This window comes from Lonchura striata, chromosome 18 (genome assembly GCF_050655825.1).
Source record: "Lonchura striata isolate lonStrDom1 chromosome 18, ASM5065582v1, whole genome shotgun sequence".
Classification (NCBI taxonomy): domain Eukaryota; kingdom Metazoa; phylum Chordata; class Aves; order Passeriformes; family Estrildidae; genus Lonchura; species Lonchura striata.
Window position 1 is genome coordinate 2,153,551 of NC_140720.1, and position 24,045 is coordinate 2,177,595.

General features: G+C 52.5%; 1 protein-coding gene across 5 annotated transcripts in view; it reads left to right on the plus strand.

The window, feature by feature from the left end:
* RPTOR (regulatory associated protein of MTOR complex 1) overlaps positions 1–24,045 on the plus strand; it is a 98,168-nt gene that overhangs the window by 56,512 nt on the left and 17,611 nt on the right. For 2 of the 5 annotated variants that reach the window (XR_014949279.1, XM_085556593.1), the window contains exons 16-28: positions 306–497; positions 1,497–1,637; positions 2,616–2,733; positions 4,011–4,151; positions 4,552–4,710; positions 10,427–10,545; positions 10,883–10,951; positions 14,306–14,409; positions 15,227–15,407; positions 16,170–16,280; positions 20,564–20,669; positions 22,499–22,613; positions 23,327–23,451. Coding sequence is in view for 4 of the 5 variants with exons in the window: in XM_085556593.1 (XP_085412719.1) it covers positions 306–497; positions 1,497–1,637; positions 2,616–2,733; positions 4,011–4,151; positions 4,552–4,710; positions 10,427–10,545; positions 10,883–10,951; positions 14,306–14,409; positions 15,227–15,407; positions 16,170–16,280; positions 20,564–20,669; positions 22,499–22,613; positions 23,327–23,451 (1,681 nt within the window). In the remaining variant the exon portion in view is untranslated. The remainder of the gene's footprint in view (positions 1–305; positions 498–1,496; positions 1,638–2,615; positions 2,734–4,010; positions 4,152–4,551; positions 4,711–10,426; positions 10,546–10,882; positions 10,952–14,305; positions 14,410–15,226; positions 15,408–16,169; positions 16,281–20,563; positions 20,670–22,498; positions 22,614–23,326; positions 23,452–24,045) is intronic. The other 3 variants (XM_085556591.1, XM_085556590.1, XM_085556592.1) reach the window with 3 other exon arrangements.

Here is a 24,045-nt window from a genome sequence, read left to right on the forward strand (position 1 = left end):
GCCTGATGGCTGGGAATGGTCTGTGGCTTGAGCCATAAACCTTGGGGTTCTGACAGGTGCAAGGAGTGTTTCCAAAGAGGGAAAACTAAGCTTTATGCATTACAGAAAGCATTCTAATGCTCAACTGCTTTATCAACTCTAGCTGCCTTTCCCTTCATGCTGCCGGTATTCTGTAACGAAATCAGTCTGGAACCACAGAACGATTATTTTCTCTTGGCTTCCTGACTCCTTCAGAAATAGCCTCCTTCTGTGGGGATGAGGTGGGAAGCTGTCATCCCAAACAAAAGGCTTGGTTTGTGTTGCAGGAAGCCTGTCTGCAGGGGAACCTGATAGCAATCTGCCTGGAGCAGCTGAACGATCCCCACCCTCTCCTCAGGCAGTGGGTGGCCATTTGTCTGGGGAGGATCTGGCAGAACTTCGACTCAGCCAGGTGGTGTGGAGTGAGAGACAGCGCCCATGAGAAGCTCTACAGCCTCCTCTCAGATCCAATCCCAGAGGTAAAGCTCCAACTCTTTTGGTGAACGCCACTCAGATTGGCAGGAGGACTGAAGTTCCTGCAGAGCAGGGCTTTCTAGAGCTTTGTGTTTGTGTCTGGTTCAGAGAAAGATCTTGCTGCTGTTTCTTCAAGGTGATGCAAATGAAACAAACCCTACAAGGGGAGCTTCCAAAGAAATGCAGAGGGAGTTCATAGAACCCCGAGCCCCTGGGACCTGGGCACTGCAGTGCCACAGCTTTTGCTTCCCTTGCATATATCAGAAGTTGTTAAAAATGTGGTCTCAAAACTCACTGTGTTTTGCAAAAAAACCCTCTAATCGTTTTGTCCAAGTATGAAAACTCCACTCCCCCTGCTCATTGAGAAAACACATCTTTAATTGGCTGTGGTGACACTCCCAGGAGAGGAGGGATTGTGCAGGGCCTGGCAGTGACTGACAGAGCCCATCAGACCCAGCACACACCCTGGGAGAATTGAGCTGACATAAACAGCTCTGATAACGTGCAGAGATTAGAGATGAGATCCCCCTCCACATCCAGTCTCTGTCCTGCATCCTCCTCTTGTTGTCCCTGGCCCCATCCTCCCAATTTTTTGATGAATGTTTCTGCAGAGGTGGGGTGGCTTTCCAAAGTTTTGCCTCATTTTTCTCGTTTTTTCCATCAACTACCATCCCATAAGCCTGAAGACTGTAGTCATCACTCCTGTAAAAGATCCACATGCCAACAGGAGCTGCATGTACCCTATTCCTGTTAATTAATATTCAAGGCAACACCAACTGGAAGAGTCACCCATGGGAAGGTCACTGAGTATTCTGGGAAATTAAACATATCCTGCATCTGTGAATGCTTGGAACACAGTTTGCTGAGGCTGCTGGGGTTGTTGCTCCCCACGGGCTCACCTGACCCAGCAGCTCAGGTTTGCAGCACTGCTGTTTGTGGGGATAAATGATAAATGACTCCCCCGTGGCAGCAGAGGGGACAGCCAGGGCTGTTTGTGTCCCCAGGTTCGCTGTGCTGCAGTCTTTGCTCTGGGCACCTTCGTGGGCAACTCGGCGGAGCGCACGGACCACTCGACCACCATCGACCACAACGTGGCCATGATGCTGGCCCAGCTCATCAACGATGGCAGCCCCATGGTGCGCAAGGTGAGGGGCTGGGCTGTGCTCTGGGCCTGCCCCTGCTGCCCTGAGCCACAGCCTGTGCAGGGAGTGAGGGAGCTCTGCTCCGTGAAAAGGCCTCCCTGCCTTTAGAACCCCGCAGGCTGCTCCAGAGTAGCTCTTCAGCTTTGGGAGAGTTACAGTTTCTGAGGCACTGTCGTACATCAATAGTACATTAAATGGTTTTTGACATTCTGGATTGTTTTTGAGTGCTGTTCTGAAGTGTCCTAATGTTTGTGTTTACTTTACTGGAACATCAACACCCTGGCAGTTGTCACCGGCATTGCGAAGATTCATTTCTGTTGTCTCGTTCCAGCGTTTAATCAGTTTAATTCAGGAGAGAGCTGCGTGTCACACGGAATGCTCTGTGAGATTCATAAATCTCTCCTTGGGAGATCAGTCCCTGAGCAGAGACGGCAGCCAAAGGCAGCTCTGTCTCCTGTCTGAGCTCCCAGGGGCCAGGCAGGAGGTGTCTCCTGGAGGGGCTGAGCTCCGTGCGGGGCTGGGCAGTGCCAGGAGGGTCCAACTGTGCCACGGGGGGCTGAGAGCCCCCAGCCCTGGCACAGCCCCTTGCTCTTGGGGAACTACACATATCCTGTGGGCTGGGCCAGGTCAGGGCTGCCTGTGGTACTGCATCAGTCTGACAGACTGTCAGAATCAGCCACAGAACCCCAAGATGGGTTGGAAGGGACCTTAAAGCTCATCTCATTCCAGCCCCTGATGTCTTAGGCAGGGACACCTCTCACTAGAGCAGGCTGCTCCAAAGGGAGGAAGCCTTTCCAGGTAGGAAAGGCTTGTGAGGAATTAAGTGTGAGACAGAGACCTCTGGCTTTCTGCAGTTCACCCCTTAAATTGAGGGAGAATTACCACCCTGTATGGCCACCCAGTAATATTGGTCGGTGCTTGCCTTCAGTCCCTTGTTTCTCACTGTGTACCCATGAGATGTTTCTTGTGCTCTTTCCCCAGGAGCTGGTGGTGGCCCTGAGTCACCTGGTGGTTCAGTATGAGAGCAATTTCTGCACCGTGGCCTTGCAGTTCATAGAAGAGGAGAAGAATTACCCTCTCCCTTCTCCAGCTGCTCCAGGTGGGGGCTTGGCTTTGGCTGGGCAGGAGATGGAGGGCCTGAAAGTACTTGGGAATTATTTAAGGAGTTTTCCCAATGCAGTGAGCTTCTCGCTGGTGGGGATTTATTAAAGAGCCCTGTTGTGGCATGGTGGGTGACAAGGAGGGGACATCTGGTGTCTGTTCAGCCCTGTGAGATGTTACACTGGAGAAATCCATCCTGCACTGAGTCTCCACCTAAGCCTTGGCTGTAGCTCACCAGGAGCCTCCTGCCCATTCAGAGGGATTCCCTTCAGCTTGAGGCTGAAGGTCCAGGCAGCCCACAAGCTCATTGTCTTTCTCCCGTCTGGAATCACACGTGAATGTTCAGTGTCACGTTGACCTGGTGAGAGCTCCAGCACACCGTGAACCAGCCCTGCTGCTGTGAGGGCCAGACAAGGAAGGGAAGAGCTGTGTGCTCTGAGCCTGTGGCCCCATCCCTTTTGTTGTGTCTGTGGCTTTATGTGAGGAATGAAATGTCCTGGTGAAGATGTCTCTGACCTCACCTTTTCTTTAGATGTAAACTGCAGTGGAGATCTTGAAGGATAACAGGAGGATCTTGGAGACAAGACCATGTGCTGTCTCTGCACAGAGTGGTTTGGTCTCCTTGTCCTCTGAATAACTGAATCATATTGGAAAATGAGCTGTTCCCCATTTGCTGCAGGAAATAAACACTGCATGCAGTTCTACAGGGCTTTTCCTGATCCAAAAGAACCCTGAAGTGGGACGCTCTGGAAGCATTGGCCCCCCACCACAGTGCAGCCACTCTGCTGGGAAACAGCAGCTCTTCTGAGCCTGTGGGACTGTGTGTGCTCAGGGTGAAATATGACTTGAAATCAGGCCTGAAATTTGGTCAGGAAACCAGAATTTTCATAGCTCCTGATGATGAGCAAATCCAGGAGGATTTGACAAGCTGCAGCAGCAGAGAGGAGCTGGCCAACGCTGCCTCAGGCTGTCCTGGCACTGGGGCTGGGCAGTGGCCCAGCACCACCTGCACGGAGGAGTCACCAGGGCCCCTGGGAGGCACTGGCAAGGCCGGGCTCACCTGGCCTTGTTGGATGTCCCAAACTCCTGACGTGGACAGCAGAGCCACGGGATCCGTGCCGGATCCGCTGCTGTAGCGTGTCCCCTTTTAGGCTGACAGAGAATGGCAGGCTCAGTTCATGTCGCTGGTGTTTTAATGACTCGTTTGCTGGGCCATAACCCAGGCGCTGTGGCTGGGTTTGGCCCCAGCCATGACTGCTGCCTCTTGCCTGGCAGAGGGCGGGAGCCTGACCCCGGTGCGGGACGGGCCCTGCACGCCGCGGCTGCGCTCCGTCAGCTCCTACGGCAACATCCGCGCCGTCACCACCGCCAGGAGCCTCAACAAGTCCCTGCAGAACCTCAGCCTCAACGAGGAGTGTAAGACACTTCATGTCCCTTGTGCCAGCCAGGAAACGCCACTGCACAGGCTGGAACTGGGGCTCCAGCCCAAATTGTCCAGCTCCAAGGAGGAGCTTGGATGAGGAGCCCCCTCATAATTAGTTGCAATTTTCTGGTCATTAGCATTGATTTTTCTGAGTGTTTGGGGACTAAAAATGTGCCTTCCAGCTTCCAAGCATAAGTGGATTTTGAACTCAATCTTTTGCTTGTTCTGTGTTTAATCATTCAGTATTAAAAAGGGGAATTGTGGCTTTGCCCCCTGGGTAAGAGGGTTTCCTTCCCTGAGTGTGTCAGGATTTAGAAAAGGGGTGTTTTTTTCTGGGTGAAAATTGTTCTCTCGCCAGTCCTCGTTCCAGCATCTGCTTTTGTGTCCTGGCAGCTGGAAGCTCTGTGGCTTTTTCCCCTGGGAACCTGAGCACGAGCAGCAGTGCCAGCAGCACTCTGGGCAGCCCTGAGAACGAGGAGTACATCCTGTCCTTTGAGACCATCGACAAGATGAGACGAGTCAGCTCCTACTCCTCCCTCAACTCCCTCATAGGTGAGCACAGCCCTCCTGCCCTGCCCTGGGGCCCCTCTTGCCTGTGGGGAAGGTTGGGATCCTGGCTCTGACAGATTGCTCTCCCTGCTGTGTGTGGCTGGGTCACTCCAGCGGAGGGATGGCAGTGGGAGCTGCTGGCTCCAGGTCTAAGCTGCACTGAAATCCTGTTAGGAATTCAGGCACAAAAATGTGGGGGCCACAACAGCTTGGCTTTAAACTACCGGTAGCTTTTCAAACAATCTGAGCCATTTTGGCACAGCATCACAGGCACCATGCAGAAGGACCTGGCTTTTGGAATGGCCTCCTTCCAGGGAAAGCAGCATGCATGGGGAAATGCTGGGGGAAGTCTCTGTATTTCCTCTGTAGTCAGTAAATGGGCCCATATTTTCACAAATCAGTGCAAAGAGGGAAGAATCACCTGGGTGATAGAACTGCCTTGACCAAAGAAACATTTTCTCTGCTCTGTTTTCTAGGAGAATTAATGGTGATTTGGCTCTCCCAAGTTGAAAGATTCAGGGATTGTAATTACTGAGCCCCTGTGGCAGTTTAAAATCATGAGTTCATTAGGAACTTGATCAGTTAATTTGCTTTTGATTATCAGTAATGACATTGAATCTTCTGAAGCATGGCAGGGATGTTAGGAAATTTCTCTCCATCTTGAGCTAGGACTTGAGTTTTCCTATTTCCACTGGTGTCTGCTTGATGGCTAGTATGTGTCTCACAAGAGCTGTGCAGCACAGCTGGAAAAGGCTCTGGAGAGGAGCTGGAGGTGGTGAGGGGAACTTTGGAAAGAAAGATCAGCTCTCCAAGGCTTCCCTCATTCCTGATCCATCAAAGAGCTCAGACCCAGCTGGAAATGCAGAGCTTAGAGAAGTGTTTAAAATTCATGACTCGCACAGAATCCCATTACCTCCCCATTTGCCTGCTGCAAGCCAGGCTTTTCTCATTCCTTCTGAAGCATCACCATCCTCCAGACCTGTCTCCTGCTCCCCCAGGAGAGATGGCACCAGCCCCAGCCACCCCCAGAGCTCTGCAGCCCGGGCTCACCCTGTTCCTTCATGTCCTGACGTGCCTTAAGCTGCTGCAGCAGGGGAACTGGGGGAGCCCAGTGGGGCAGAGACCTGTGGCTGAGGGAATGCTGTGCTCTGCTGTGTCTTCTGAAAGAGGAAATGGGGCTCTGGCTCTGCAGTAACGCCTCTGCTAAGCACCTGAGACAGCCAGAACAATGGAAAAGGTGTTTGGGGCATGTGGGAAGATTCCAAGTGAAGCAGAAATCTGGTCTGTAAGAGGGAAAGGAGAAATTTTCAGCCACAGTTTGTGTTCTGTGCTCTGCATCCTGTCCTAAGCTGATTCACTGATTACAGAATTCCAGAATGTTTGGGTTGGGAGGGACCCTAAAGCCCATCCAGTGCCACCCCTGCCATGGGCAGGGACACCTTCCACTACCCCAGGGTGCTCCAGTGTGGGTACTTGGGCACTTCCAGGGATCCAGGGGCAGTCACAACTTGCTCAGGTCTTTGTTCCTCTCTGGCAGTTTTAGGAACTTGGCATGTGAGGGGTTGTTCTGGATCAGTCTCTACATTGGCACTGAGGCATCATACAATGTACTTCTTCCCAAAAACTTGAGGAGAACCTCTCCATTCCTCCTCCTCCCATTTTACAAGCAGTTCCTTAGCTAGCTGTGGGCCAAATGTCCCCATTATGGCTCCCCAAATGCAACAACACACGCTCTCAGCTGATCTCTGTGTTCTCTGGCAGCTGCTCCTTGGCCAGACAGGCCAGTACCAGGAGAGACATTTATTTCTGGCCCACTTTTCCAGCTGGCAAGAGGCAGTTTGTGGTTAGTCAACAAAGACATCATTTTGGAAGGGAAGCTGAGCCTTGCTGCTTTTCCATACAGCCACTCATTAATCTTGGTGTCCTGGAAATGTTCAGTTTTAAGATAGGAAAAAGGGATGGAATTAAGATGGGGGTTTGCATACCTCGAGGCTGATTATTCATATCCAAACTGCACGATGAAAGCCTTTGTCCTACAGAGAGCTTCGCTGGAAAGATTATCTTAAGGAGTGATCAAAGAAGGAGGAAAATAAATCTTGGAGCGATGAAATGCTGGGGAATTGTTGTCTTTTCCAGCAGGAGAGGCAGGGGGTGGAGAACTGTTTGCCATTTCCCAGGATGTGCCTCAGAGTCCCAGTGAGGGCGGAGGTTGCTGCAGCCAGGGTGAGGAGAGCAGAGGTGGAGGTGGACAGTGAGGTGCAGGAAGCAGAGCTCTGGGGCTGGGGAGCCTCCTACTCTGTGTTAATGCACTGAGATAATGAGAAGGAGCTGGTCAGCAGCAGTGTGTGTAACTGGGAACAGGCACAGCAGCAAAATCCAGGGATTTGGGTGGGGTTTGGGAATGGGAACTTGCTGCAAGGGCTGCTCAGAGGGGGCAATGTCCCTGGTGGTGGTGGCAGCTGTGGCCCAGAGGTGCCTGCCCTGAGGAATTCCTTCTGCTGAGCTGCTCCTGGCTCGTGTGGAAGGACAGGGAGCTCCAGCTCTGCCGAGGGGTTGGGGTGAGCCCTGCAGGGCCCCAGGAGGGCTCAGGGAGCTGTGGGGATTTGGGGTGTCCCCTTCACCCAGGGTTCCTTCTGGCAGGAGGAGAGGTTTGTGGCATGCACATTGAGCAGCTGTGGTTGGCACTGAGCGGAGGCAGCTCCCCAAGTCCTTGGGGCTGTTCAGCCTGGAATATTTCAGCTGCATTCCCTGTCCTGTGTGCCCTGCGTGAGGGTCCCACTGCCTGTCCCTCCGTGCCCATCTGAGGTCTCAGTCCCTCCCCAGGAGCTGGCTCAGGGCCAGGGGAGCAGGGAGCAGCCCTTGCTCTGGTTTTGCTGTGGTGCCAGTGGGAAGTGGAACTGCCCCATCTGTGGGGCTTCAAATCACTGCAGTGATTTTTCCAGGGGATTGGAAAGAAACCCTGTCCCAGCCTGGCAAATCAAAGGGAATAAATAAAGCCACCAGCAGTTGGGTTTGCATCCACTGTGGCTCTCCCTGGAGCTGCTGGAGCCTGGCCCATCCTCAGGGCTCACAGGTGAGCTGACCACCATGTGAGCAGGGAAAACCAAACTCGGGGAAAGGCAGGCAATTTATTTTTGACATTCTTAGCAGGCAGGGATTGTTTTGTAAGCATGAGTCCACCCTGCAAGGTGCACTGAACTGGCTGGGAGTCCATGACTAATTACAGATCTGTCTGCTTCCATTAGTGCCCAGCCCCTGCTCGGCTCCTGGTTTGCATCTTGGGGACAGTTTGGGCACTGCAGCCCTAAAGGTGAAATGGAGCTGCTGCTCCTCCTGCCACCTCTGCACTCCCCTTATCCCAGGGACTGGAGCTCAGGGTCTGACAGAGAGCTGTGTCAGTTGTGTCACTCCTGCACTGAGAGTGGGGCAGTGGCAGCAGGAAAGAGCAGCCCTGGAAGCACCAGCCCAGAGCCCCAGGTGCCTTTGGAGAAATTCCCTGTGTTCTCCTCAAAGGCTGCCAGGTGAAGGGGGAATTGCACTGGCACAGTTCTGCTTAGAATTTGGTTTTTCCCTGACACTTAGATGTATAAAAATGTCACTGGGTTTCTTCCTTCGTGATTGAGGTGGTTGTCAGGGCCCCTGGGAAATCAGCTGAGTGCCCCCCTCACTCTTCCTCCTCTCCCTTTCCTTTTACTCTCTTTCAAGGGTTTTAAAGAATTGAAGGCATCCAGATTTCCCACCGGCCCTTATGTAACAGGCTGGAGTGTGGGAGGCAGAGCTCTGGGCACAGCTCTGGGCACACCTCAGACATTACCTGGCTGCTGCTTCACGAGCTGAGAGTTTTTTTCCTCCCACATCTTGTAGCACTTTGCCTCTCTCCTTTTTTTCTTTATCCTTCCCCCTCCAGTTTTTCTTTCCTTGGTAATACAAGCTTCCAGGATTTAACATTGTTATATATTTACAGCCTTTGCAAATTTGCAGTATTATATAAATATAATACAATATTACATAAACATATGTTTACACGCTTTACAATTTACAGTCTTATAACAATTTATGTTGTTAGAGGTTTTACAGCCTTGCCAGTGCTTAAAGAGGCTCCAGGAAAACTGGGGAGGGGATTTACACAAGGACCTGGAGTGCCAGGACAAGGGGGAATGGCTTCCTACTGCCAGAGGACAGGGTTACATGGGATACTGGGGAGGAATTCTTCCCTGTGAGGGTGTAAGGCCCTAGCACAGGGGGCCCAGAGCAGCTGTGGCTGCCCCTGGATCTTTGGAAGTGTCCAAGGCCAGGCTGGAATAACCTGGGACAGTGGAAGGTGTCCCTGCCCATGGCAGGGTGTGGAACAGGAGGGACTTTAGGGTCCAGCCCAAGCACTGTGGGATTCTCTGGTTTGTCCCTGGCCTGCCTTGAGAAGGTTGGGATCAGCTGCAGCATCTGCGTGGGTCACCCCCAGCACACGAACAGCACGGTCCAGGTGTTCCCTTGTGAGATTCCCAGGTGCAAATTTAAGCAGACATCACTTGGAACATCTCTGGATGCCAGGAGAGAGAGACCCTCTGTTATTGCAGGTGGGGTGAGAGGGAGGGGTTGGGGAATGGGGGCTGCCTTGGCCCTGTGCAGTGATTTGTCACACTCTGGGCACTTGGGGCAGGAGAAGGTTCTCCTTTCAGCCCAGCACCCCAAGGGCAGCCTGCAGGCTCCTGGAGCTCCTTGCTGCCCTCAGCCAGAGCTCAGAACTGCTCTGTCCCAGCCTGCTCTGCTGGTTTAGAGATCAGGTGTAGCTCTGCCAGGTGAGGAGCTGCTTGGTGACCAAGGGGCCCTTTCCTCCCAACTTTATATTTAGATGCCTCCAGAAACACAGGAGAGAAAGAAGTAACAGCTTGATCTGTCATTTAGCACTGATTGTGACTCATCTGAAATCTCTATTTTAGCTCTTTTTTTGTTGTTAGTGCAACCACTTTAACATTGTCCAAATGGCTCCACTCCCAACCGGGCGTTGCACGATCAGACACCGGCAGGGCTCGGAGGCAGAATAACAAATTCTCGCCCAAAAGCAGCAAAATAAAATGTTCACAGAATTTTGTCAGTTGTTGCAAATGCTTATTAATTTGATTAGTACTTTGAATCTGTCAGTCCCTTCTGCCGAAATACCGAACAGCTGATGTGCTCATTAAATAACAAATTGGAGGAATTGATACAAATGTCAATAGGAAAGACTGAGTTGGACTCGCTGCTTCCTAAGGGCTCAACTCCTAAAGCTTTGCTTTAAACATTTAGTAAACTTGTAGAGTGTACAAACCCCTGGACAATCCAATCAAAATAACCACAACAGTATAGGGCAGTAACTGTGGGTTTATACCATTAAGTATTTCAGCTTAGGAAACCCAGACATTATCCACTTGGCTTTTCCAGGTGATTTGCTTCAGGAGCCTGGAAAAGCAGAAGTTTGACTGGAGATGATTTAGGGCGTCTTTAATTTATTTTGCTTCCTCCCACTTTGATTTCACAAGCCCTTGCAGAGTTCACAGACAGGCAAAAGGGAGACAAAATGCCCATGTGGGATGTTTTTGAGCTCCTCTCTTGATGTTCCCTGAGATGTCATCAGGTTGTTTGGAGTTCTAATGAATTTTCTCACATCAGATCAAAGAATCGGAGTTGATGGATTGTCATGTGCTGCAGGGCTTTGGGTTTGTTGTGGTTTTTATTTTTCTAGGTGTGAGTTTCAACAGTGTTTATACCCAAATTTGGAGAGTCCTCCTTCATCTGGCTGCTGACCCCTATCCCGACGTGTCCGACCTGGCCATGAAGGTTCTCAACAGCATTGCCTACAAGGTATGTGCCTGTCCCTGCTCACCTGTGCCTGCCAGGTGTGCAGGTGTGGATTTTTTCATGCTTAGGCAAGGCTTAGGCAGACTGACCTGGATGGGTCTGTTGGAGGGCTCTGCCTTTTGCAGAAGGAGCTTTTAATGCTTCACGATGATAAACTCTGCTCTGAACTCTGATCAGGTAAAATGAATAAATGGGGGAGGGGCCGGGATTGTTTTAAGGTTATAAATGAGGTGCAGACCTTGGACAGTAGGTCCAGTTTAGAGGTCTACTTGTCTAGATCAGTCCCTGGGATAAACCTTAAGTATCCTTCATTAAATTATCCGTTTGCAAACTGATTTAGATAATGCAAGTGGGACTGGCCTGCAGACTGAAGCCACAACGGCTCTCCAACCCAGGTGAACTAGTACATGTGAGTCAGCATGCAGACCCCTGCCACTCCTCACCCCAGCCCAGGCTGGGTGCCTAAACCTCCATCCTCATCCCATCTCATCCTGGGGGTGACAAGATGTCCCTGGAGGTGCCACCCTGGGGCAGCAGCTTCCCCCTGCCCGGGCCAGGCCACCCCAGGGCATCTTCTCACCCCGTGCGTCCCCTGGCTGGGCACAGAAAGCTCTGTGTGAACCTTTCTGGCCTCTCAAGCATCCAGACCATGAGCCATTGCAATGGGAACTCTTACTGGGCCTTTCCAGGGAATAATCCCAGATCCTCAGCCTGGGGCTGTGGAGCTGGAGCTGCAGTAAGAGATGCCAGCATTGTGCACTGCCATTTTAATGCCTCAGAGATCTCTGCTTTGAAATCACACTTTCTCTTGAGACCATAGTTACTGACTTGAACTCTGATTTGTTCGAAGTGCACATGCCTGTGAGTGGTAGGAGCTGGGTTTGGGACAGAGAATTCTCTTGGCAGTGGGGGCAGCAAGCTCAGCCCTTCCCTGCTGAGACAGGGATACAACAAATGACAGGCTGGAGATGCCAAATGAGGGCAAGAAGGAAAGGAAAAGGTGGAAGATTTCCCTCTCTCTGCTCTAGATGCATGAAACTGTTTCAGTTGTGTGTTTGGAAGGTTCTTTGCAAAATGAATGTTGCTCCTACTGTTAAAAGGGATATAAGGAGGAACCAGATCTGTTTTTCCTGGCAGAAATGTGTTTTCAAGAATTGCTCCCTGGCCAATGGGGAGGTGGGTTGGTGTCGATATTGGTATCGAGGCTGCTCTGCCAACAGGAGCTGTGATCATTCTGTTGTCACATCCCTAGGGAATGCTGGGGCTGGTGGCAGGAATTCTGTGTTGACTCTCACAAGTTTGGGCCTGGCTGTGCTGGTGCTGACCCGAGTCCCAAAGCTCAGGCTATGGGTCTCATGCATCTCACACTGCACAGCTGGGCCAGCTGCTCTGCCCCTGCTTCCTAAGGCAACAGCTCTTCCAACAGGTTTGGAAAACAGGAAGCATTCCCATTGACGAGGAACATTGATCTGGGGATGCTTCAGTGAACAAAAGTGATTTGTTCTTCTTTGCCTTAGCCCCGAGACCCACAAGGAAAGCGTTCACTCCTGTGGTCGTGCCCTGCTGCGCATGTCTGGGGGCTTTGCTTTGGCCAGCACCACCTGCCTTGGGTGCCTTGGGTGGCTTCTAACAAGGCTTTCTGATGAAAAGAAAACCCCCAAAACACAAATCCCCCAGCCTGTGAATTGGCCAGCACAGTGGGCTGTAAGGCTCAGATCCTGCTCTGGTCATTCCTAGTCCCGTTCCGGCCGTGCTGTGAGCGCTGCCGCAGGACCACGAGAGCTCGAGGCTCTGTGGGAGCTCAGGCAGGAGCTGGCAGTGTCTGATGCTAATCAGTGACAATTAAATCCTTGCTAACTGTGTCCTGAGACCTTTCCTTCGTGCTGCTGGAGCTTGTTGGATGTAGAAAGGGGCACTGGACGTGGGCACTGCTCCTCCCCGCTGTGTGCAAGCACTGCCCACTCAGGCTGAATTTTACCAGTGAATGCAAACAAAAATTGTTTTTCTTGCTTAAACAAAAATACTGCCTCAGGTGATGTAAAACACTCAAATGTTCCAGGGGTTTAATATTTTGGTTTGATTACTGTAAAATTCAGTGAAGGAGAGGCTTCATTTTGGAGCTGAGCCAGCTGAGGTTTTCTTCCATTGGCAGAGCCGAGCAGAACACAGCTCAGATCTGGGGGACCTGGCTGGGGCTGGGGCCTTCAGTGGGAACAGCTGGGCAAACCCATGGGCTTCCACATCTGGAGGGTGCTGGGGGACTAAAGATTGCAGAACCATGGAGTGGCTTGGGTGGGAAGGGACCTTAAAGCTCATCCCATTCCACCCCTGCCATGGCAGGGACACCTTCCACTGTCCCAGCCTGCTCCAAGCCCCAGTCTCCAACCTGGCCTTGGGCACTGCCAGGGATCCAGGGGCAGCCACAACTGCTCTGGGCACGCTGTGCCAGGGCCTGCCCACCCTCACAGAGGAGAATTTCTTCTCAATGTCCCATCCAACCCAGCCCCTCTGGAGATATTCCAAAGCCCCTGGACACGTTCCTGTGTCACTTGCTCCAGGTGGCCCTGCCTTGGCAGAGGGGTTGACCTGGGTGATCTCCAGAGGTCCCTTCCAAGCCCAGTGTTCTGTGATTCTGTGATTGCTGTTATCAAACGAGACCAGAGTGTCCTGCTTGGGTTTTTTTTCTGGAGCCAGGGCTGTGGATCTGTTTCTCCAGAAGGGCTCTGGGGCTGTGCTGGGTGTGAGCAGCCGGTGTGTGGGCTGCCCAGGCGTGCAGCCTTCCTGCAGGGAATCTGCTGCTGCTCTGTTCCCTGGGCTCATTAGGCACTGCTGGGCCTCACCCAGGCTGCGGCTGCCTTGGGATTGATGTTTATGATGCAGATGGCAATGGTGCAGTTCTCCTTCCCGGCCTGAGCCTTGGAAAATGCCCAGACCTGCTTTTTGTGAGCACCAAAACAAACAGCAAGGACCCAGCGTTCAGTGTTGGCCTCTAGAGACTTCCTGAAATCAAAGTCTTAAAGGGGAAAGTTTGCTTCAGCCCAGGTTGCTTTGTCCAGGTGTTTTTAATGGAAGGCTTGAGGCTGAATCACAGAATCATTCAGGCTGGAAAAGCCCTGTGTGCCCATCCAGTCCAACTATTCCCCCAGCACTGCCAGGGCCACCACTGACCCATGTCCCCAAGTGCCACATCCACGTGGCTGTTAAATCCCTCCAGGACTGTTGCCCTGGGTAGCCTGTACCGATGTCTGACAGCCCTTTCCATGAAGAATTTCTCCCCAGTATCCAACCTGACCCTCCCCTGGCACAACTTGAGGCCATTTCCTCTTGTCCTGTTGTCTCCTGGGAGCAGAGCCCAGCTGCTCCCTCCTGTCCGAGGGTTGAGCAGAGCCAGGTTCCTCCTGAGCCTCCTTTCCTCCTGGCTCAGAATGTACTTTATCATTTGTGGTCATGGTGGGAGCTGCAGGACTCGGTCGTGAGGTGTGAGGGAAAGGCTGGTGGCTGTGGGGAGCACTGAGGGGAGCCCAGCCTGGCCCTCTGCCCTGTGTTTGGGGTGCTGGGGCAGGTCCTGGCAGCAGCCACCTCCCTGCAGGCAGCAAAGGCTCTCTGGGGTAAGTGCTCCTGCCGGAGCCAGCAGTGGAAGCAGCTGGTGTTGGGAGCAGCCCGGGGGCTTTGTTTTGCCCCCCAGCCCTAGAGAGCTCCCTCCCTGCTCTGGCTGGCCCTGCAGGGCCGTGCCAGCTGCTCAGGCTCCCTGTGTTCTCCCCAGGCCACGGTCAACGCTCGCCCCCAGCGCATCCTGGACACCTCCTCGCTGACCCAGTCGGCCCCTGCCAGCCCCACCAACAAGGGGATGCATATCCACCAAGTGGGGTAAGTGCAGCCCGGCCTTCCAGCATCTTCTGTGGGTGGGGTGGGTGCTCCCTGCCCGGCCGCAGTCCAGGGAACTGCCCAGGGATGGGGAATGTGGCTGTCTGCAGCGGTGAGGTGTCCAGGAAGGAAAGCTCTGGGAAAAGGTGGGGAGTTTCTTCCTGTGTTCCTTTAGGGCAAAGAGTAACAAGCCCACTGGGTATCCAGCTGAACTCAGAGGAAGAGCTGGTGCTTGGCTGCTTTTACCTTTCCTGAGCTGTGATGCCCAAATTCCCACTGACGTCGGAGCTGTGCCTGCTGCACTTTGAGCTGATAAAAGCTGGGGTTAACTGATGGACAAAACACCCTACCTGAACAGCAGGGAAACAGAGAGTGCTGGGGGCAAAGCTGGGGGCTGAAAATGGGATTATTTCCCAAAACAGCTCTCCAAGAGCAAATACCACACGTTAGATCTGCTGCTCCCATACCCAGTGTGCACCAGGAAGATTCCAAGTTGGAACAGTTGAAATTCAAATGGTTTGAAGCTTCAGTCCCCCCGTGAATGCAGTCCCTGGTCAGAGTGACTTGGGTCAGCATCACAGATTCCCAGAACATTGAGGTTCATCCCCTCAGCCTGGAGTTGGCACAGTCAGACTTCAGTAACTTGGTTTGGGGTGGGTTTGGCCTTTGGAGGGGACATGGGAACTGTGATGTTTCTACAGAGAAGGCACCACAGCAGAGCACAAATCTTGTGAGAAAGAAACAAAGTGAAAAGAACATAATGCACAGCAAATCTCACGTGCAGCGATGCCCAAAGCCTGTCCCCTGTTCTGTCCCTCAGAGGCTCCCCTCCAACCACGAGCACGAGCAGCTCCAGCCTGACCAACGAGGTGCCCAAGCAGCCGGTGAGCCGGGACCTGGCGTCCGTGCGCCCCAGCGCCACCAGCGTGGGAGTCCAGTACACCCCCCACTCCCACCAGTTCCCCAGGACAAGGAAAATGTTTGACAAAGGCCCAGAACAGGTAAGGAGGCTGCTCTGACAGCTTCTCCCCACTGGGGTTTGTCCCACTTTCTGTTGGTTGTGGTTTATTTCTGTGCATCCCTCGTTTGCTTCCAGCTGCTGCTAATCCAGATTTGGCTGCCTCTAACCAGCCAAATAAAAATTGATTAATTTATTTTCTTCAGGATAAATTGTGTTTTACAGCTTTTGATAGGGCATTATTCACTTCTGCCACTAAGCAATGTGTCTAATCAGATCCATGGCTTACTCCTCTGTAAAGATTTGTGTGCCTAAGTGACAACGCAGTCAGATCCGTGACCCTTGGGGCTGCTCTCCAGCCCTAGCAGAGCAGGGACAAGGGACAGCTGTGATCACAAGGAGGACACCTTCCCTTCTCTGGGGTTTGGCAGCACCAGGATTGCATTTCTGAAAGCTGAGGGAGTGGAGCAGCTTTTCCCTTTTCCCTTGGGGTGTCCTGTGCTGTGTGACAGACACTCATCCACCTTGGCACGAGCTGTGTCTGGATCCTGAGTCATCCTCACTGCTCCCCACACCACATCCTCGGGACAAAACTCCTGCTGGGACCTCTCTGAGGTGCCATGGGGCTGCCCCAGCCCAGATCCCTGCAGCTGAGGGAACGTGCACCTTTCCAAGGAGCAACCATAACCCCGATCCCAAAGGCGGGTGCGCGGCGTTCCCTGTCCTGAGCAGCGTGGTTGAGGGTTTGGGGGTGTCCCTGGGGTGTCCCTGGCCCTGCAGGGTGACCCCTGTCCCTTCCCCACAGACAGCTGATGATGGTGATGATGCTGTGGGACACAAGAGCTTCATCTCGGCCGCGGTGCAGACCGGCTTCTGCGACTGGAGCGCCAAGTACTTCGCCCAGCCCGTCATGAAGGTAACCCAGCTGGGCTGAGCCCTGCCTGCCCTTCCTCCCTTCCTTTCCTGGGGAGGCAAATCCCTACATCGTGCTGCTGCTGTCACTAAGAGTGACCAGAGGGAGCACAAGGGTCAGTGAGGGTGGGACAGGCAGAGCCCAGGGGAAAAGCTCAGCTCCCCATGGAGCACAAGCCACAAAAAAAAGGAATGAGGAGAGGTTCTGTATCAGATCCCCCCAGTTTTGCCTGGTTGCATCACAGAGTTATTCCACCTGAAATGTTATGCTTATCTGCATATAGCAAATTGCATTTTAGCCAAAATGAATTGTTTTTTTAAATAAATAAATGGAATAATGAAGGCCCTTTTTCCCAGAAAGGGCAGTGAGAGGCTGGAGAAAGAGGGATGCTATTTTCTTTCTGACATTCCAGCTGAATCTCTTGGCTGTGGTAAAAGAGGCAGAGAGGTGGTGGGGGGAGGCTGCCCTGGGGAAGGCCAGCAGGACAGACCCTCTGCCCCGCTGGCCTCAGGTGGGATTTGGGAGCTGTGCTCTGCTTCCAGCACAGACACCTTTAACTTACAGAGTCTCAAAGCATTATTGTTGGGGTTAAAAGTTTTAAAAAAATTAAGAAGTTGTGTTACAGCGAACAATAAGGGTGGTAATGACAAATTTGCCTCCAGGTCTCTTCAGAAGTGACTTGTTTGGGTAACAGTTGTCTCTATGTGAAATGAGAAAGAAACTGAAACCTCCTTCCAGGAAAAACTCAAGCCAGAGCTCTTAAGAGATGGGCAAAGATATCAGTGACTGGAAAGAGAAGCTGTTAAATTCCCAGAATGTTTTAGCCCTTAAATTCCCAGAATGTTTTAGCCAAAGCTCAGGTTTCAGGTTTAAGTATGAAACAGAAGGAGCAGTAAATCTCCCTCATTAAAGGTAGCTTTCAGGTGCTCTGGGAGTCTCAGAGAGCCCAAAGGTGTCAGGACACAGAGCTTCATCTCTTGGAGGGCAGGGACGATGCCCAGGCTCCGTTAACAAGGGATGTTTGTGTTCAAGCCCTGCTGCTGAGATAATGAGGAAATGGTGTGGTTTTAGTGCTGCCTCATCATGGAATGTTCAGGTGCTGGGGTGAGATAATTGCCCAAGCTTGAGGATATCAGAGCAGGGCAGGCTCTTGATTTCCAGAGGGAATCACCAGTGAACCATTGCCTGACACTTTCTCAGCTGCTGTGAAATTCCCTTGCTGCTGAAACCACCGAGCAATTCCTTAGGGCACATCTGGGATGTGGAGCAGGGCTGCCTGGCCAAGCTTCCACCAGGGCTTTTTCTCCTCAAGATGAGCTTCAGAGTCTTGATTCAAGCCCAGACCAGAGCACAAGAGGAGGAAGATGATGTTTGAGCTCTTAGTTCTTATTAAAATCATTTGTCTGCTCCCTAAGAAAACCTCTTCCCAGGGAAGAGGGGGGCCTTTATTAATAAAATAAATCAGAGTAGGCAGCCAGGCACGGGCAGGAGCCGTGGGGACACGGGGAGCTTTGTGGGGGAGTGGCTTTACTACTACTTCCTGCACATAAAATAGACTAATTTGCTTGAGGAGAGGCAATAAATAAACGTGGAACATTCCTGTACTAATTCACAGAGCCAGGGAGGGGAGGCATGGGGAGGGGGGTTTCTGCAGTCCCAGGGTGCTCTGTGTGTCCCAGGGAGCAGGAGAAGGGCACAGCCCCGGATCTGGAGGAGCTCCCTGATCACCTGGGGCTGGGAATTCCAGCTGGTGAATTCCTGGGTGAAGCTTGAAGAGAACAAAATCTGTGTTTTCTGATCACACGAGGGAGAGAATTGATCTCCCTGATACTTCTGCAAAGCAGCATTGGAAGGCCAAGGAGAGGGAGTTTTCTGCAGGTGTTATCCTGTCCTAACAGGGAATTGTAGGTGACTTTGGGATTGGGCTGGCTGGTGTTTGTGCAGGGGACTGGAGAAGTCTCTGTGAGAACTTTCTCTGAGGTTTCTTGGCTGGAAGTCAGGACTGACAGCTCGGGTGCTGCCTGAGTTTCCATGGAGTCCCTGTTCCTGCAGCAACAGGGAACAGTCCTGGCTGGTGGTGGCTGCCTTTTGGGAGCTTCAGCCTCATGAAAAAGGCAAAGAGTGAAGTGTACCAAGTACTGATGGAAAAATTACATTGGTGCTTAATTCCAGCCGTTCCTTTGGAGCTGCTGCCTGCCTTCATAAACAGGGAAAGACAAGACAACTGTTCCTGTAATGAATAAACATAAAATGACTGTGAGTGCATCTTAGTCATATTTAATTTATGAATTTAGTTTTGCTTCATGGACCTTGCCCTGAGAATGCTTTCACTGGAAAGACTGAGGGATTAATTTTCAGTGTAAATCAGGGGTTCCGTTTCAAGCCATCACTCCAGGTTTGATTTATTGATTATCTAATCAAATAAACGGAGAAAGAAAAACACTGCACTGTAAATTCTCCGTGTGCCAGGAGAAGCAGCTCCCCAGCCCAGCTCTGGTCTCTGCAGAAGCTTTTCCTCTTCCTGCAGTCCCTCGTGGCTCAGGGCTGTTCTGGGAGCCACGGGGCGCAGGAAAGCCTCGGTGCCAGCTGTCAGGAAGTCCTGAGTCAAGGAGAGCGGGAGCCAGCATCTGTTGTTTCCAGGGCTGGCAGAACATGCAGGCAGGAGCTGGGAAGGATCCTGGAAGGTGAGAATTACATAAGCAGCCCTCCCTGATAAATCCCTGCCGGGGCTGCTGCGCTGTGCCTTGGCCCTGGGTTGAAGTCCTGGGAGAGGAGTGGGGCCCTGCAGGTGCTGCAGGTAACCAGGGAGAGCTGGATTCACCTCTGGAGCCTCGTGCCAAGGGCTCCCTGCTCCCCTCCTGGCACCCACCACCACGGGGAGAGGGAGAGACCCAGGTCAGAGAAGGAAAACTCTGCTGGGAGGGTTCAGCTGCTCCCTGGCTGGGGGAAACCCTGGAAGGACCTGTCATGGTCCCCACCCTGCAAGGGAGGGAGCAGAGCTGGGCTTTGTGTTTTCATAGATCCTCCCTCCCTCCTGGCAGGATGATCCCCAGAGCCACACAGGTGGGTGGGTGTGAGGGCCAGGACAGCCTTTACCTGCCTGCTGTGGCCCTGCACTGGTGGTCCAAGGGCTCTTCCTTGGGCTTTCTTTAATTTCTTCCCAGAGAAGCTGGGTTTTCATTAAGGTGTAGGTGTCATCTCTCCCCTCTCAAATTCCTCTGATGTATTTTAGCTCAGGTTTGTTTATTGCTTTTCATTAGGGGTCGTTTGTCATTGCTTGTCTAATAGGTGTTGTGCTGAAATAAAGTGTTTTTCTTTGCTAGGAGGAAAGGTGGAGGGTGGGCCTTTTATTTTTTTATTTATTTTACAGAAGCAGAAGTCCAACTCAGTAACAGCTATTTTCCAAAGGATAGCAATGTTTGAAGGCAGTGTTTGTAACAGTAACAGATGATTTAAAGGCTTTCTTATTCAGGGAAAAATAGGGTTTTTTTGTGGGGAATTCGTCTTCCTTCTCCAAGAGTTGCTCTTTAGAACAATAAGCATTGAAGGAAGCTGTAGCTCAGTTTCCTTGTAGTTCAGATCTTTAATTGATCCAAGGATGGTTCTGCATCAAGGGAGCCTTGGATAATTTTTTAAGTATGAAAAACACCTCATATATAGCTCCTGCTATGGTTTGGGGTGAGATCTCAGGAGTTTATTCCTTTTGATCCTGTGTTCTGAATAAGGTGGGAATAGCCATGGTGGGAGCAGCTCTGGGGTTGGCCTTGTGCCTGGAGCACAGGTTTTGTAGGGGAGCCATGGTGTGCTGAAACCTGGAGCTGTGGGGTGTGAATAAATATCATCAAATGGCTCAGAGTGGCTGTGATTGCAGGGCCACTCTCCAATTTCAGGGTGAATTTTTTGTATAATCAAAGCCAGGTGACACAGGGGCATCATTTTCAGACCAGGGAACCAAAACAAGGCTGTTCCTGGTAAACGGTGGTGGAAACCTGACCATCCCAGGGATCTGGGAATGTAGCCATGCCCTGCTCGGCCAGCAGGCCTTGATTAGCAGGAAAAGAAAGATTTCTGAGCTGGCTGTACCAGGGCTGTGCTCCCTCTTTGATCTCAGTTGCTACGTGATGCTTCTCAGCTGAGGAGAGCAAAGAGAGAAATCTGTGTTGTACCGAGATCAGGCCCGCAGCGTGCACAGGGGACAGGAGCCACGGACACTGGGGCATCACTCGGCCAACTCCTGCACTTCTGGGGGTCACTGGTCCTGTTTGTGTGTGTTCCTGTCCTGGCAGATCCCTGAGGAGCACGACCTGGAGAGCCAGATCCGCAAGGAGCGGGAGTGGCGCTTCCTGCGCAACGCCCGCGTCAGGAAACAGGCCCAGAAGATCATCCAGAAGGGTGAGTGCTGCCCGTGCTCTGCACCGTGCTGTGGAGCCCCAATTAGCCATGACCCCAATTAGTGGTGACCCCGGGCTGCCCTTCACACTGGTATCTGTTCCCTGCTAGTGCAGGGCAGGTGCTTCCCTGCTGCAGCTGCAGGCATTTCCCTGCTGCTGCAAGTGTTTCCCTGCTGCTGCAAGTGCTTCCCTGCTGCTACTGCAGGTGTTTCCCTGCTGCAGTTTCACTGCTGCTGCTGCTGCAAGTGCTTCCCTGCAGTTGCAGGTGTTTCCCTGCTGCTGCTGCTGCAGGTGTTTCCCTGCTGCTCCCCCACCTCTCTGCTCTCAGCTGCTGGCTGTGGTCACCTGCTCAGCCTGTACTTTTAAGGGAATGGAAGGTGGAATGCTGGAGGGTCAAATCCAGAGCTGCAGGCTCAGAGTTTGTGGGACACCCGTGGTCATGGCAGACCATGGAGCTGCTGGACCTGTCCCCCCAGCTCAGCAGACACCTCCGGGAGGTCTCTCACGTTCTGGTTTACTTCTTGTACCCCATCTATTTAGGATATTTGTGCCTGTGGGTTGTGTGTGCTGCTCCCAGCGTGCCTCAGGTCTGTGCTGCATCAGTGGGAGCTCCCCAGGAACCTAGAGTTGAATCTCTGGGGCTCTCTGAGGCAGCTTTGGGCTGGAATTCTCTCAGCACAGGAATTTATTCGAATAAAGTGGAACCTAATGAAGCTTCCCAAGGAATTTGCATTCCCCAGTTTTTCCCTGCTCGTTTGGCCTGAGCAGCAGAGGCTGGGGAGCCAAAGTTCCAGGAGCTCCTGGTGTCCTCCCCGTGGCATTCCCAGGAGCAGGCCAGGGGTGGGGGCTGCTCCTCCCAGGGATGCTTTTGGAGGTACACAGGGCTGGAGATCCCAGTGTGCTGGAGGAAAAGTGCCCAGGGCTCAGCCCTGTCACGGGGAGGCTGCTCCTGTCAGTGCAGTGTGGAGCTTCACGCTGGGACACTGCAGAATGTCATCAACCAGAGAAGTACAGAAATGATCCTGGAGCCCAGGAGATGGCCTGGGAGATCTGATGGAATACAAAGAAGGGGATTTTTCATGCTTGCCTGGAGAAGTTAAATCTCTTTCTAGACAGTGTTCATATTTGGTTGCTTGACCCGAGTGACTGAAATGCCACTATTCATTAAAAAAATAATGAAAACGTGAAATATTAAAAAGAATTAAAATAGACTTACAAGCTTTTAATGAAAATTAGATTCAGTGGATGCATTCTAAAACAAGCTCGGGTTGAATGGATGTCTCCTGGGTTTAGGGGTTTGTGTGATGAATTCAGAGAGTGCCAGAACCCAGCAGTGTTGGGGTCCCAACACAGTTTGTGAATAGCAAACTGCTCTGAAGACAAGATGGAAAAAGTCTTTACCTATCATTTTAAGGTCTCCATGGAAAATACACTTTTCATTTGCAAATTAACCTAAAATTTAAGGGAACTCAAATGGAAGGTTAAATAAATAATCCACAGGCTATAGTGAAACACTGTATTTTAAACTGGAAAAATAAGGCATTTTTGTATTTTGAAGAAATAGTGTTGTGTTTTCCCTCGATACAAACTGGCAATTCCCTGGGTGTGGCTGGGCTTGCTCTCCTTGCTTGCCAGTGTGAAGGATGAAGGGTTTGTCTCCACAGTTTTTGGTTTGTACCTCAAGACCTGAGACAGCTGCGGGGGTCTGAGAAACCCCTGGAAGGAGGGAAGGGCTGGGCTGTCCTGGTGGGAGCTGGTGGCACTGGGAAGCCGGGGCTGTCCATCCCTGGGGACATCGGGTGTGGGCTGAGCTGGCTGCTGTCCCCACAGGCATTTCCCGGCTGGACGATCAGATCTTCCTCAACAGGAACCCGGGCGTGCCCTCCGTGGTGAAGTTCCACCCCTTCACCCCCTGCATCGCCGTGGCTGACAAGGACAGCATCTGGTGAGGGCTGGGGACCTGAGACTCAGGGACAGCATCTGGTGAGGGCTGGGGACCTGGGGCTCACAGCAGGACAGCATCTGGTGAGGGCTGGGGACCTGAGACTCAGGGACAGTGTCTGGTGAGGGATGGGGACCTGGGGCTCACAGCAGGACAACATCTGGTGAGGGCTGGGGACCTGGGGCTCACAGCAGGACAACATCTGGTGAGGGCTGGGGACCTGGGGCTCAGGGACAGCATCTGGTGAGGGCTGGGGACCTGGGGCTCATAGCAGGACAGCATCTGGTGAGGGATGGGGACCTGGGGCTCAGGGACAGTGTCTGGTGAGGGCTGGGGACCTGGGGCTCACAGCAGGACAGTTGGGCCCCTGTCGTGGCTCTCTCTCAGCAGGTAGAGGTGTTGAAATCCTGCCCTGTGAGGGTGGGCAGGCGCTGGCACAGGCGCTGTGGCTGCCCCTGGATCCCTGGCCGTGCCCAAGGCTGGCTGGACAGGGCTGGGAACACTCTGGGACAGTGGAGGTGTCCCTGCCATAGCAGGGGTGGCACTGGATGGGCTTTGAGGTCGTTGTAATCCAAACCATTCCATGATTCCATGATGTGTTATTAATCAAATGATGCCAGGCTCCAAAGGAGAAATCCCAAACTGGGTAACGAGTGCCTCTCTGTACAGCTGGCACAGAGAACTGAAAGCTCACATGCTGTTTCTTCCTCCCACAGTTTTTGGGACTGGGAGAAAGGGGAAAAGCTGGACTATTTCCACAACGGGAACCCTCGGTACACGCGGATCACGGCCATGGAGTACCTGAACGGCCAGGACTGCTCCCTGCTGCTCACTGCCACAGGTAAAGGACACTTTGTCCCACCAGGGGAGCCTGGGCACAGTGCCGGTCCAGGTGAGCTGATCTGGACCCTGTTCTCTCCCCTCCATGGATTGGTCCCAGCCCAATCTCCCCCCCTGCACTGAGCTGCCTGCTCTCAGCTCAGGAGGCATTTCCAGGCTCAGCCTTGCAGCTTCTACCTGGCAATACTGAAATCTCTGAGGTAGACTTTCCAAGGACTGACCAGTCCAACACTTGCTGAAGCTATTCCCATCTGAGTCTTTGCTTGTCATTGCAAGGTTGTGGTCACCCCCTCCTGTGGCACACCTGGGGAAAGGTGATTTCAGTTGGGTAAAGCTGCTTCCAGAGCTGAAATTGTGCAGCAGCCAAAATACAGGAGCTGCAGTTCTGCTCCTTGTGCTGTGTCCACGTAGAGCAGGCAGGGCTCAGCCTCAGCACCAAACCCCTCAGGTGGTTCTGAATTTCTCTTTAGTCCATATCTCACCTGAGCAGGGGCCTGCATGAGGAGATCTTGCCCAGTCTCTGGTCTGTAAAGCTGTGAGTCAGATCTGCTCCTCTCCCAAGGAACCATTCCAAACCTGGCACTCAGAGTGTTTT